This window comes from Orcinus orca, chromosome 14 (assembly GCF_937001465.1).
Source record: "Orcinus orca chromosome 14, mOrcOrc1.1, whole genome shotgun sequence".
NCBI classification, from domain to species: Eukaryota; Metazoa; Chordata; class Mammalia; order Artiodactyla; family Delphinidae; genus Orcinus; species Orcinus orca.
Window position 1 is genome coordinate 62,627,262 of NC_064572.1, and position 15,186 is coordinate 62,642,447.

At 37.0% G+C, this 15,186-nt stretch overlaps 1 protein-coding gene across 3 annotated transcripts in view; it reads right to left on the reverse strand.

Annotated features, from left to right (window-relative positions):
- ERLIN1 (ER lipid raft associated 1) overlaps window positions 1–15,186 on the reverse strand; it is a 38,833-nt gene that overhangs the window by 11,949 nt on the left and 11,698 nt on the right. For 2 of the 3 annotated variants that reach the window (XM_049697115.1, XM_033425793.2), the window contains exons 6-9: window positions 14,931–15,095; window positions 12,702–12,775; window positions 4,918–4,976; window positions 2,925–3,016 (exon numbers count right to left, since the gene is read on the reverse strand). In XM_049697115.1, coding sequence (XP_049553072.1) covers window positions 2,925–3,016; window positions 4,918–4,976; window positions 12,702–12,775; window positions 14,931–15,095 — 390 coding nt within the window. The remainder of the gene's footprint in view (window positions 1–2,924; window positions 3,017–4,917; window positions 4,977–12,701; window positions 12,776–14,930; window positions 15,096–15,186) is intronic. The other variant, XM_004268451.4, reaches the window with a different exon arrangement.

Sequence of the window (15,186 nt, forward strand, 5' to 3'; positions counted from 1 at the left end):
AAACATCACTGGGACTGTGTATTTAAAGTTAGGAACAAGACAAGAATGCCTGTCACCATCTTTCTTTTCAACACTTCACTGGAAGTCATAGCCTAAAGCAGTAAGGTAAGAACTAAAAGGTGTGGGAGTACAAAGAAAAAACCAGAACTGTCCTGATCTGAAGACAATATGATTACTTGGGAAATCCAAGAGACTATTAGAAACAACAGCATTTTCCGCAAGATTGCTAAATGAAAAAATTAACAGCATACCTATACAAAAGTAAAAACCAGTTTGAAAATGTGCCTTGAAAAAAGAGCCTATTTATAATAGCAAAAAATTTGAGGAATATATAGGAATAAATCTCTAACAAAGAGTGTGTAAGAACTTTGAGAAGAAAATTATGATACTTTTTTGAAAGACCATTCTTTCATTTTTCATTCTCATAAATGGAGAAATAGAACAGATTTATAAAACTCAATATCATAAATATTGTAATTCTCTCCAAACTGATGTACTATATACAAGTAATGTGATTACAATCAAAACCCTAACAGTATTTTATGGAACTTGAGGAGCTGGTTCTAAAATTTATTTGGAGGAATAAAGGGCCTGGAATAGTCCAATACAACTTTAGAAATAGGAACAGTTTCGAGGAATAGTTAAGAAGGAACTTGCTCTCCCAGATAGCAAGACTTAAAATGAAAGCTATAGTAATTAAAGCAAGGTACTACTGTAAAAGGATAGACCAAGAAATTGAAAGAAAATGGAAACCCTAACAACAGAACAAATTATATATAGGATCTTATTATATGACAGATGTGGCATTAGAAATAAGTACAGGAAATAAGAAACTACTCAATAAATAGTCTAAGACAATTGGCTTGCCATTTGGAAAAAATTAAACTGAATTTCTATGTCACACTAAACATTAAAATAAATTCCAGATGGACTCAAGACCTACATATGAGAAGAAAAACTTTAAAACTTTCAGAATAAAATTATTACTTTGGGGTTGGGGAAGAATTCTTAAAACAAGATAGGAAAAGCACAAACTGGAAAGGAAAAGACTGATAAATTTGATTACATGAAAATGAAATATATATGTATGTCAAAGACATCATAAAGTTCAAAGACAAGCCACAAATTGAGAGATGATATTTGCAATGCATAAACCTGGGAAGGGATTAATATCCAGAAGATACAAAGAACTTCTACAAATCAGTTTAAAAAAGTAATCAAATAATGGGCTAAAGATATTAACAGGCAATTCACATACTAAAAAAAGGGAAACCCGAATGACCCATAAACAATACTCAAGTTTACTAGTAACTGGGAAAACTCGTATCAAAATTATGTGATACCATGCCCATCATCAAACTGGTATACATTTTAAAAAATCTGATAACTCCAAGGGTAGAGGACGATGTGTGGAAATGGGAAGTGAATACGGCAGCACAGAAATTGAAACTCAAACACTGCTGAGGAGAGGGTAAAATGGAGAAAGCACTTTGGAGAGCAATTCGGCAGCGTGTTGTAATTTGAAGATGTGTGTACCCTATGACCCAGCAATTCTACTTCAAGATATGCATTCTAGAGCAGTGCTTCTCAAACTACCTGTGGGAAAGCATTTTTTTTTGTATTTCAATATTTTATAAATTATAATGAGTTACTAGAAAAATATTAAAAAAGAAAAACATAAGTTCCAGTTTTTTATTAGATTCAACAGACAATAAAATTACTGTGTTAAAATGCTTTAAGAACTTCTAACACTCATTCTCAATTTCCATACTCATCTCATTGTGGATCCAAAACAAAAAGCCGGTGACAGGGCACCGACCCACATCACATGTGGAGTAGCACTTCTCTAGGAAAACTCTTGCATGTGTGCAGAGAGACATGGATAAGGGTATTACTGCAGAACTGTCTGTAATAAGGAAAAACCAGAAACTAACTCATTAGTAATCCATCAGAATCAAATGAGGCTCACTCATAGAATGAGATACATACAGAGCAGTTAAAAATAAACTAGATCTACATGTATCAATATGAATAAAACTCAAACAATGTTAGTAAAAAAATGAAGTTGTGAAATAAAAGGCGGAGTTTGATATCACTTTTGTAGTAAAACAATTCTATGAATTGTTTCCTGTTACATATTTAGAGTAAAAGTATAAAAATATGGACAGAAAATATACATCAACTTCAGAATAGAATGTACTCTGAGAAGAGAGGTCAAGAAATAAGACCAGGGATGGGTACAAAGGAGGCTTCAAATAGATATATAAACTTTTTCCTAAAAGAAAATATGATCTGAAGGAATATGGCAAAATGTTAAGCCTTCATATATAGTTCTCTGTATGTTCCTGTATATTTGAAATATTTAATATAAAACTCAAACTTTCAGCAAACCAAGGAACAAACAATTGAGAACCTAAGACGGCAGTTGAATACACAATATGCTGGAGTGTTAGGGAAGTCACTGGGACTCAAAATGAGCCGTGAGCAATGCTGCTGTACTTCTAAAGGCGGTAACATCTATCTATCCAGATAAAACTAGGTGCATGTCAACAGCAAGGATGCATACTATAATCCTGAGCTTTGGCCAAAAAACCTCCTTGTTCTGAATCTGTATAAACAAAACCCCTAGTCCGCCAGAGGCTAGAGCTGCCCCCAAGCCCTATCCACATTTCCTGTCCTCAAAAGACAACAGCGGGGGCCAACACCATGGTGAAGAGCCAAAGCACTTCATCAACTACTGGCCTCATCTACTTTTAAAGGTTTTAGGACATCTGAATACACAAAGGAATTTCCAGAATTCTCCACTACGTATGATGCAGTCTTATTTGAGTCCCATCAATATCCAACATGAGATGGACAAAGAACAGGACAAACTCATAACACATGTACTTAGAGGCATCCATTTCAGAAAGAAATCCAAGTACCTATAACAGCCTTTTTCCTCTCTGTCTCAGCTTCTTTCTCCACAACCTTTTGTTTTTGTGCAGCTATGAGAAGTTTTGTCTTCTCAGCTTCCCTGTGGAGTAAAATATTACAAAAAATTAGAAATGGTGTACAGTCACAGGTAGTAATTCTGACTCTACAGCGGGTCAGAGAACCATTTTCAACAAGAACTTTCTGACTCAGTAAGGTAGGCAAGAGAGATGTTATCCTATTTTACTAATAATGAATTTGAGGTTGAAAGGTTAAATGATTTGCCCAAAGTCACCCAGAAATAGGAATCAAATTTAGTATATTTGAATTTTAGTCAGACCCTTTCCTCTAATCGTTATCATGGAAAGGCCTGTGATCTGGAAGTGTCTGGAGTATATGAATGCTTCCTCTGCTGTTAGGCCTCCAGCTAATCTGCACCAATTAGCAAAGGCACTAACTTCCGGGCAGATGTAGCCAGCCCCTCGGATGCATGGTTTGGCAAGCAGAAGGGGGCTGGATTTCAGCCCCTCTTCAGGCAGACACCCCTGTGTAGCAGCCCGATTTGTTATACAGAAGATATAACTAGGTGGCAGTTACTAATTATGTGGTGAACTGGGGCTCAATGCAAAGAAGAACTTTCTAAGAATCTGAGCTTTCTAACAATGGAAATAGGTGGCCAATCACTAAGCATGTACAAGTGGCAACTGGGTGACCACATGGAAGAAAGGGTATAAAAAAAGATCACTATTAGGTGGGAAGTTAGACTGGATCATCCCAAGGTAGCCTTTAATTCTAGAATTCCAAAAGTGTTTAAAATTAGGAAAGATCCAGAATTACCTGTAAAGTAACTCCAATAGTTTCCCCAAACATCACCCACCCCCACCTCTCTCCTTTCCTCCTGCCAACATTGATAAAAGACATAAAATGACATTCTGGATACTGTGAGTTATTTGAAGGCAGATAACACATAGTATTCATCTTTCCATCACCAGAAGCTATTATATTTAATGCCTAAGACATGCTGAGCCTTCACGAAATTTATTTTTCTTCTATAAATGGATCAGACCCATGATCTACTCAGCCTAGCACTCTGTGCTTTACAGTTTTAAAAGAAGAAATCCTTTTCTACAATGAAAAAGGGAAGATAAAACTTTGGATAATAAAAGATATAGACTTGGGAACAATAATAACTCAGAAGTATAACACTCTACAAAGAAGTAGTATTAGTACTTTTTGGACCCCCTGTATTTATACGTCTTTTGTATTCTTGACTTTTGCAAAGTTAGTTTTCTAGTATTTCATATTTTGCCTCTTAACATATCTGTCAAGTTTCCTAAAGACTTCTGTTTCTTCTTTTCAGTACCTGTCATATGAGAATACTGACATTTCAACTGCAATAGGTAGTCCCCGAAAGGAATCTTCTAAAACACTTTGAAACTAATTTCATGTCAAGCAAGTAACTTCTCATTCCCAGTCAGCCCTGGACACACAGAAGAGAAGACTACCAGGAGTCAACCCAGGCAAAGTTTCCCCAAAGGCAAATTATAAAGATCAGGTCTAATTTTAGATACATAATCACATACAATGGAAAAGCAAACTTGATACCAATGTGTTTATTCTTACCATTTGTAACACAGTAACAAAATATAGACACTCTCTTTAACCTTAACAGCTAGGACTCTTTCTCTCCTCTATTAATATTTAATTCAAGGTATTATTCACATCCAAATTATAGCTGCTTAGGCTTCCAACAACAGTTCTACAGCAAACTGCATCCTTAGCCACTGAAGCTGCTCCTGAAATGTCCATATATAAAGAGAAAACTAATAAGAGTCTAGTGGGAATTAAGACACCAGACTAGGTAATATTACTAGAATTAAAGAATGGAAGATAGACATATAGCCCTCCCCAGTGTAATATCTGAAACATAATTTTCCTCTAGAGTGGTAAATTAATGTAGACAGCCCTAAATAAAAATATTGGGATCCCATGCATATTACTCACATTAACTCAAAATTTCTTCTTATGGCTTCTGGGATTTTGGGTTTTGTAACACGCACAGCCTAAAAAATAAAAGTAAAAAAGCCAAAGTGTATTTGAAAAATAAATCGTCAAACTAAATCTTCTACAAAACAGCTCCTCAAATGACACTAATAAAACAGCTCTGACATAGCTGCCTACTGACACACATAGGGATCCCATTAGAAAATCTACTGTTCCTGCCATCAACCCAAAAAATCAAAATAAGCTGCTTCTTGTTTCCTTTAAAAAATGCCTGGCTATAGGATAAACCACTCTACCTGTTGAGGAAATAAATTTTTAGGGAAAAGGTTCTCTCTTAAAAGACCTTTCACAAAGCTCTTAAGTTGGATACTTGTGTTTCCTTTCCAAACCTGCAAACCAAAGAAACAGAAGGAAGGCAAAATTTCAAGATTTAAATTATAAAGTAGGAAACAGTCAAAAACAAAAACAAGCAAAAACCCAGGTCAGTACATGCAACTTAATACAGTGGACAAGTAAATGAATTTACCACTTCCTAAACCTGCAATCACTCAGTACTGGCTACAAATAAACAGCTCAACACTGAGGGAAAACAAACACCAATTAACAAATAACAATTAGCAGCTTGTATTCTTTCTTCCTAGAACCTCACTTAGAACAAAGTCTACTTATCTCTGTAAACATTGTTTACTAGACCCTGTTTCTCTAACCATAGTGTACTTTGGCATAATTATCTATGAAACAGGATAATTTTGGGGTGCAAGAGCCACGTACAAAAGCCCCTCTGTGTTCCCGGTTTCTTGTTTGTAGAAAAAGGCTTTAGTCTCCTAGGCCTTCCCTGGAAAAAGGCTTTAGTCTCCTAGGCCCTCCCTGAGTTCCAAAGAACAAACTCAAGCACTTACTAATTCAGGAGTGAGGAAATGCAGAAACAAAGGAAAAGCAGTCAAGAAACAGTCATTTATAAAACAGAGTCCTGGTTCCTCCTCAAGGGATATACGTAACAACCTAATGCATATCTGTGAGTTGTTCTGAAGTAACCAAGGCCCTCACCCAGGTGGAGGATGCTGACTACCTGAGCACAAGCACAGAGACCCCAGACTGGCTGGAACCAGAAGACTGATGATTAAGATTTCTGGAACATCACCATGAAGAAAGTCATGCCCCCTGCAAACCTCAACCCAAATGCTGCCTTTAAAAACTTCCCTGAAAGCCACTGGGGAGTTTGAGCCCTTTGAGCATGAGCTGCCCATTCTCTTTGCAGGACCCCGCAAAAAAACCCTTCTTTGCTGCAAACACCCACTATCAGAGTTTGGCCTTCTGTGCTGTGGGCACATAAGCCCTTACAGGGTTACATCTGCTTGGGAAATACAGATTCCGAAGGCTGACTTTTCCGTATCAAGGACCTGATCTCTCAGAAGTGTTTGATTTTACTAGTTAGACATCCTATACCACCCCTCCACCCTGCTACACACACACACAAAGCACTTTGCTGATCTGTAGAAACGTTTACTTTCCCTCTGAAAACTGGCTGAACTTTTAAGCAACAAGGCCTTTAAGCACATAGCCTTTTTTTAGGGCTTATGAAAGAAGGCTTTTAAAACTTTTAAGCAACATAGCCTCCCCTACATAAAAGAGACAAGTCAGATGTGTACATAATTTTGAGGATTATAATAACTACATACAAGAATTAGAGTGAAATGGAATAAGAAGCTGGGGACCATGATGAAAACAGTCATTTCATGCTAATGGTAAGGCATGTGAGGCCATAAAGAACAACTCATGGACATACCCATAAGACAAAGAAAAATTCAGAACCAGAATTTGTAAGAGATGCCAGATTTCCCAAGTGACTACCAGAAATACAGATGACTTCCAATATGATTCAGGGGGAAGCACTGTCATATTGCATTTAATTATGAGACTGGCCATGTATCTTTATAGTCTTATAAAAAGAGCATGAAATAGGACTTCTTCTGAAGACTTCTATCTTGCTGTGTGAGGCTAAGAACACACTACACGGTTGCCAATCTTGGGAAATCTCATAATTTTCAAATATGTGAAATATAAGCACCTACTGTAACAGATACCATGAGTAATTTGCTTCATAAGAGATTTAAATAAAATAGTGACATATTCAAAAACAATGGTCAAAATACACACACACACAGACACACACACAGTGAGTAAAGAAAGGGAAAAAAAAAGCTGATGAAATGAATATGTCTGTTAAACTGACTCGTGGATTATAAGCATATATTTTAAACTAAAAGCCAGCATTTAATATATATAGTCACTGCCTTAAATAACATAGGAAAAAATATCAAGAATGCTTATTTTCACCACTTTAATTTGCCATAGTTGTTCAAGAAGGAAAAATGGGGTACAAATATAGAGAAGGGAAAAATGAAAATACTGATTGTTACAGAGAAGGTTCACTCAACAACAAATATTAATTGGGTGCCTAGTCTGTACCAAGTACTGTTTATTCCAACCACTGTGGACACAGCAATGAATAAGGCAAGACTGCTCTCATGGACTATAAAATTTTAAAGGCAATAAAGAACAAAAAGCAAATAAATGAACAAGAGAATTTCAGATAGTTATTAGTGTTATGTGAAGAATTAAAATACGAGGTTGGGGGGAAATCAAGATTTTTATTTTGGCATAATTATATAACTAAAAAAATCTAGGGAAATTCATAAAGTTTTAGTCAAGCAAGATAAATAGCTCTAGAGATCTGCTATACAACACTGTACCTATAGTCAATAAAAATGTATTGTACACTTGAAATTTTAAAAGGGTAAATCTCATGTTAAGTATTTTTTACCACACACACTCACAAATCTAAGGAAATTAACCAAAAGAATTACTAGAGACAGTTAATTCAGCAAACTTGCAGACATACAATAAAGTCACCAAGAATCATTTGCATTCCTCAATGCTTAAAAAAAAGTGCTACATATTTAATAGAATTAAAGCTCATTAAATTCATAGATATTAATTTAACTTGGGATATGGGTTTCTCACCTAGGTCAGAAATTCTAAAGGAGGGGCTTCCCTGATGGCACGGTGACTGAAAATCCACCTGCCAGTGCAGGGGACACGGGTTCAAGCCCTGGTCCAGGAAGATCCCACATGCCGTGGAGCAACTAAGCCCGTGTGCCACAACTACTGAGCCTGAGCTCTAGAGCCTGCAAGCCACAACTACTGAGCCTGGGCACCACAACTACTGAAGCCTGCGTGCCCTAGAGCCCACACGCCACAACTACTGCAACAAGAGAAGCCACCGCAATGAGAAGCCCACGCACCATGATGAAGAGTAGCCCCGCACTTGCTACAACTAGAGAAAGCCCGCGCGCAGCAACGAAGACCCAACACAGCCAAAAAATAAATTAAAAAATTTAAAAAATAGTAAAAAAAAAAAAAAAATTCTAAAAGAAACTAAAATGATAATACAATTATAAGTAAAGTCATAGGCTATGTTCCTAATTTTTAAATGTATAAGCCAATTTAGGTACCTGATATGACTTGAAAATACTAATAATGAAAGCTCATCTTGTAGAATACACTGGCAGAAATATCAAAGGCCATTATTATTATTATTTTTGGCCGCACCATGCAGCATGTAGTATCTTACCAATAATTCCCCAACCAGGGATCAAACCTGTGCCCCGTGCAGTGGAAGCACGGAGTCTTAACCACTGTACTGCCAAAGGCCATTATTTTTTTAAAAGCTAATATATCTTATCAAATTTTAAAAGTGAATGAAAAGTTGAATTATCATGACCATACGGTAATATGTTAAAAATAGGAATGGTGAAAAATAGCCTTTAAGTTCTAAAAATGCATTCCAACTATCATAAGAAACTATTTTATAAGAAGAATAAATCAACCAAAAAAAATGGAGATCTTGATCTATCAGTTTAAAAACAAGAAAGTGACATTTTTTCATTCAATAACGTTTATGAAAACTACAGGGCTTCCCTGGTGGCACAGTGGTTGAGAGTCCACCTGCCGATGCAGGGGACACGGGTTCGTGCCCTGGTCCGGGAAGATCCCACAGGCGGCGGAGCGGCTGGGTCCGTGAGCCATGGCCGCTGAGCCTGCACGTCCGGAGCCTGTACTCCGCAACGGGAGAGGCCACAACAGTGAGAGGCCCACGTACCGCAAAACAAAACAAAAAAAACCAACAAATAAATATAGGTAAGTTTAAAAGATCCTTCTTTCTGCCATGCAGAAAATGATGTGGACAAGTGAAAGTGAGAAAACAGGATAGAAGACTACTGCAGAAGTCCAGGCAAGAAATAGTACTTGGTCTAAGGAGGTGGCAGTGAAGATGTTTTAGATGGATTTGGTAGAATCAGCAGGATACGGGACTGATTAGATGTTAAGGGCTAGAGGGTTCTCAAAGACGCCTCCCATACCTCTAGACTGGCCTGAGGGTAAGAAGGAGCCATTTACTAACAAGAGGGAAAAAACAGGAGAGAAGTAGATTTGATAGGAAAAGACCAAGGGCTCAATAACTAATGAAAGAATAGGAAATAGAAAAATCAATGGAACACAACAAAGTTCAGAAAGGACTTTACTATATAACGGAATTTAGCAAATAATATGATGGCATTTCAAACAAAGAGGAGAAAGGAGCATAAATTATTCAGTAATTGCTGTTGCTAATAAATTGGGGGAGGGGCAGGTTGGAGCCCAACCTCACAAATGAAATCAAAATGGATTCCAGATGAATTAAAATTTTAAATCTAAAAATAAAACTGTAAAAGTAAAGAAAATGTTGTAATTTCTGATTTTATTTAAATTTCTATATTTTAAAGTTGGTGAAAGGCTCTTAAAAGCATAGTAGCACAGCAAAATCCCATAAAGAAAAAAATACTAAAATTACTGCTAAAAATACTAAAATTAAACTTCAGAATTGTCAAGGGGAAAAGAAATGTTAAATGACAAAGAAAAAAACTAGGAGAAAATGTTTACTATGCATTTAAAGAAGAGTTGCAATAATTAACATATCAAAAACAGTTTATTTAAGTTAATGAGAAAAACACATAAAAACAACCGAAAAATGAGCAAACACAATTCACAAATCAAATACAGAGGGCCAATAAACATCCTAGGGCATTCAACCTCAATAATTAATACACAATGGCAGATTCATTTTTTCCAAAAGGATTTAGAGAGCAGGTATGCATCTGTTAATTATTTGAGTACAATCACACAATCAAATGTATAGAAAACAACAGCTCATCAACACTGCTGATGAGAGTATAAGCTACTAAAATTTTTCTGAAAGGCAATTTGGCAATGTATATAAAAAAGCTCCCAAACAAGGCATCAATCCTACGTTTAAGAACTTATCTTAAGGGAAGAATTTTAAAAGATGTATGTATAAGCTTGGTCATAACATGCACATAACAGTAAAAACTGGAAGCCAACAGGGATTAAATAAAAACATTAAAAGTGATGATGCAGCAAATCTTACTTTTAACTTGAAAAGCTGCTTACATATATTGCTGGTGAAAAAAGCTATGGTATGATTCCATTTTAGTTCAACATTATTTATAACTATAAACATATGTTCCTCTGTATTAAGAAGAGTCTGGAAAGATACAACGAACTATGTTATCTCTGCATAGTAAGATTACTGTTGAATTTCACTTTGTTATTCATCTTTTTCCTAATATCTGATTATTTTTACAACACATATAACATGTGTGTGTATAAAAATATCGATAATATACAAGGTACTACTACAAATCAGTAAGAAAAAGAAAAACATTTCAATAGAAAAATGGGCAAAGAATATGAATAGGCAATTGACAGATGAGTACCAATGGACCAAAAAATAAACAAAAAGATGCTCAACCTCATTAACAACTAAGGAAATGCAAATCAAGGAGACAGATAACTTCACATCTATCCATACAGCAAAAATCAGCATGTCTGATTGCTTCACATGCTGATGAGGTCATGGAGAAACAAGTATTCACATATACTGCTGGTAAGAATGTAGATTTAGGGACTTCCCTGGTGGCGCAGTAGATAAGACTCCACGCTCCCAATGCAGGGGGCCTGGGTTTGTACCTGGTCAGGGAACTAGATCCCACATGCATGCCGCAGCCAAGAGTTCGCATGCCGCAACTAAGGAGCCCACGTGCTGCAACTAAGAACTGGTGCAACCAAATAAATAAATAAATATTAAAAAAAAGAATGTAGATTTATACAGCCACTTTGAAAGATAAAGTGTACATACAAGGAGATGTGTCAGGAATATTCACTACACTATTGTTTATTAATAGCAAAAAATTGGAAACAGTAGGGAAATGGTTATGTAATATAAGGCAAGGAACTCTAGGGGGCTGTTTAGAAGAATGAGCTAGATCTCCAAGTAATGACCTGAGCAGAATCTAGGAATCTGTGGCATTCATATTATCTTCAAAATTGAAAAGCTGCTCCAGGCAACCAAGAGAGTTTTACAAAGTTAGCTCTGGGACATTTCAAAAGAACCCTTAACTTTGGCAGTTCCCCCTCAGGCACCTGGCAGAGATAATGGCAAGATGGAGGACAGGGGAAAACCTTCAGAAGTTTTCCAGACTCGTTTATGAGATCGCATACGATCACCCACAGTGAATGCACACTTCTCAGAAGCAGTGCAATCTAGAAACTAAGAAAGGACATTAGAGAAGCCACATTACCACTTCTCAGGTAATCCAGATCCAAAGCCACTGCGTTCTAATGTTACTGACCATGACTAGAGTAGAAAAGGCATCTTACAGTCACACCCAATATTAACACCTACCCCACACACTTATGTAAAACAAACAAAAGCCTCACAGACTGATACTTTAACTTACTACATGCCATGTGCTCGGGTTTCTTTTCCTATTCAATTCCATCTTATTTAAAATGCTGGTCATGACCCACTAAAATTGATTTTAGAACCTACTAGTGGATTTCAACACAATCTGAAAAAATACCCAAAAAAAGCAGTTATTCTCACCATTCTATTTCCCAATGCCACTGCCACCACCACACCACCACTAAATTCTTCTGCTACCTTGCTTTTACTCAGGTCTTTCCACCCACCTGAAATATCTTCCTTACTCTTTTCCACCTTATAAATCGTATTAATTCTTCCAGACCTACCTATCAATAAAATCTCAACTCAATCAGTCATTTCCAGGCAGACTCTCTTGAAATGTTCGTTAAACTCTGAGAGCAGTAATCATCCAATCAATTCATCCGTCAATTAATACTTTGTCTAGAATTATTACCCAAATTTTATACGTGAAATTCTTTTTCATAATCTTACTGAGGGCAAGGATTAGTCTTAAACTGATTTATAACCATTACTGTATCTTTTTTTTTTTTTTTTTTTTTTGTGGTACGTGGGCCTCTCACTGTTGTGGCCTCTCCCAGCAGCCATGACTCACGGGCCCAGCCACTCCGCAGCATGTGGGATCCTCCCGGACCGAGGAACGAACCCGCGTCCCCTGCATCGGCAGGCGTACTCTCAACCACTGCACCACCAGGGAAGCCAAACCATTACTGTATCTTAATAATACATAGCTGTATACAGATTTTATTTCCTTGCAAGAGCCTCAGCTTATCTGTTCCCTCTAAGAGTTCAGAAAAAAATGCCACCCATAACTGAGAAAGATATTCTGTAAATCACCCTAGCACTACAATTAAATAACTGCTGAATAAACAGTCTGATGAAAGGACAATTAAATACAAAGCTCTCAAAATTCGCAAAGAATTTCCCTAGGAGAAGGGCTTACCTGTATGGTGAGGCCTGGGGCCATGACATTTAAATCTTTCTGCAGAGCTTGCTTGAGGTTTTCGTCTATTTGATCTGTTTTTGAAGCCAAGAACAACAGCTTTCATTACACTCAAAAAAATTTCCTTACATTGTATTAACATTTTAAAAAAACAATCATAATTAGACCTAAAGTTTCCATGGTACTATTCTTTTATAGAGCTTAAACCATTTCACACACATATGAAAACAAATATGTATATATATATAGAGAGAGACAGAGACAGAGACAGAGACAGAGAGAGAGACAGAGAGTTTTCCTTTTGTGTGAGGAAAAATTGTGAGGAATTACCGAACAAAGAAATTAAGGAAAGATGACAACCAGCTACTTGAAGTTTATCAAATAAATGGAGAATCTAGGTTTCTAATATCTTAATTCATTGTTGTTACTTAATATGTGTCCTGATTCTCTAAAAAAACAAATTTTCATCTTCAGTCAATCTTTATCCAAATTCCCAAATAACTAAATTTCATTTCCAGGGACCTCTGCCAATTATTTTGGATTTAAAAACAGAGAGGGTGGGGGAAAGGCTCATAGGAAGGTCCTTGAAGCACACAAGAATGGACAATAAAGATGTCACTTCACTTGGCTTTGTAACTCATGAATTTTCTATCCACCTCAACAGTACCTTCCGCATTATTAAATAACCAGTGATGTGACAATTAAGGACAGACCAGTTTTCTCAAACACCACGTCAATAGTTCTCAATCATCAATGAGGAATCAATTGATAGATTTCTAAATTGATTAACCATCCCTATGCCTGCCTCTAAGAAATTCACTAATTCCAGGAGGGAGAAGTGAGCAGCCCATAGCAGCACCCCAATCCCTGGTCAGAGCTTTCCCTACCACAAATGAAAAGCAACTTGTACAGAAGAGAGTCAACATAGCAAGCCTGAAACTACTATCCTTAGAAAGGCCTGTTTGCAATTTGGCCTCTGGCTGTCACCTGGGGTCATGGATTTGGAGAGCATTCCCTCTATCCCCAGAACTGATAACAATGACTCACTGTGCCTAAATTGTTTATTCAAACAATGTGTTTTATGCTGAACATCTACTTTCCTTCTGGGAATCTGGAATATTGGTATATGCTAGGCAGAAGGTACCTACATGACCAGCCCACAGTAAAAATCCTGCGTAGAGTCTCTAATGAGCTTCTCCAGCAGGCAACATCTCACGTGTATTGTTACAATTCAATGCTGGAGTAATTTAAGTGTATCCTGCATGACTCCACTGGGAGAAGACTCTTGAAAGCTTGTGCCTGATTTCCTTCAGACTTCACCCAAGTGCCTTTTCCTTCTGCTTTGTACCCTTTTGCTGTAGTACATCTTAGTTGTATGATTATACTGAGTCCTGTCAGTCCTCCTAGCAAATCATCAAACGTGGGGGTGGGTCTTGGGAAACTCCAAGACACAGGTTCTTAATTTCTCCAAATTATCTATTAAACTAGCAACAAAGCTAATTTTCAGTAAATTATCATAGTAAAAACAGAATATAGTCTGGGACTTCCCTGGTGGCACAGTGGTTAAGAATCCACCTGCTAATGCAGGGGACATGGGTTCGAGCCCTGGTCCGGGAAGATCCCACATGCCGCGGAGCAACTAAGTCTGTGTGCCACAACTACTGAGCTCATATGCCACAACTACCGAAGCCCACGTGCTCCAGGGCCCGCGGGCCACAACTACTGAACCTGGGTGCTGCAACTACTGAAGCCCACATGCCTAGAGCCTGTGCTCCATAACAAGAGAAGCCACCGCAATGAGAAGTCCGCGCACCGCAATGAAGAGTAGCCCCTGCTCACTGCAACTAGAGAAAGTCCATGTGCAGCAACGAAGACCCAGCGCAACCAAAACTAAAATTAATTAATTAATTTAAAAAAAAGAACTTAGTTTGTAACAAATGATCTTTTTCCAATCTCTACCAAGTTACATACTTTGTATTTCAGAAAATGGTTATCATTCTTAAAATATCTTGTTTGCGTAACTATTTGCTTAATTTAAGCAATTTTAAGCAAATTTAAGCAATTTTAAACTTAAGATAAAGAATATTTTAAAGACAATTGCTCTATTATAAATTCAGAAGAAATGCTCAAATAGCATAATGCTTACTAATATTATTATAGCATTCACAGACAAGTTGAACAAGATTTCTAATTGGTTATTTATATATTTAAAACAAATGAGACACTTACCAAACAATTCAATGTAAACTTCTTGAAGCGTGTGGGCACTGCAAAACTGGTTCAGTTCATGGTGGATTTTATTGAAGATTAAGGTCTTGTCATAATCTGCAGTGTAGTTCCTCACTATATCAAACACTGAAAGAGAGGTACTATCCATGTTCACCCGTGTATCCTCTAATTCAGCCAAGGTAAAAGTTACAGTGATAAAATATACATGAGGAAAGGTGCCAATGAAATAGTGAAAACATGAAACACAACTCCAAGC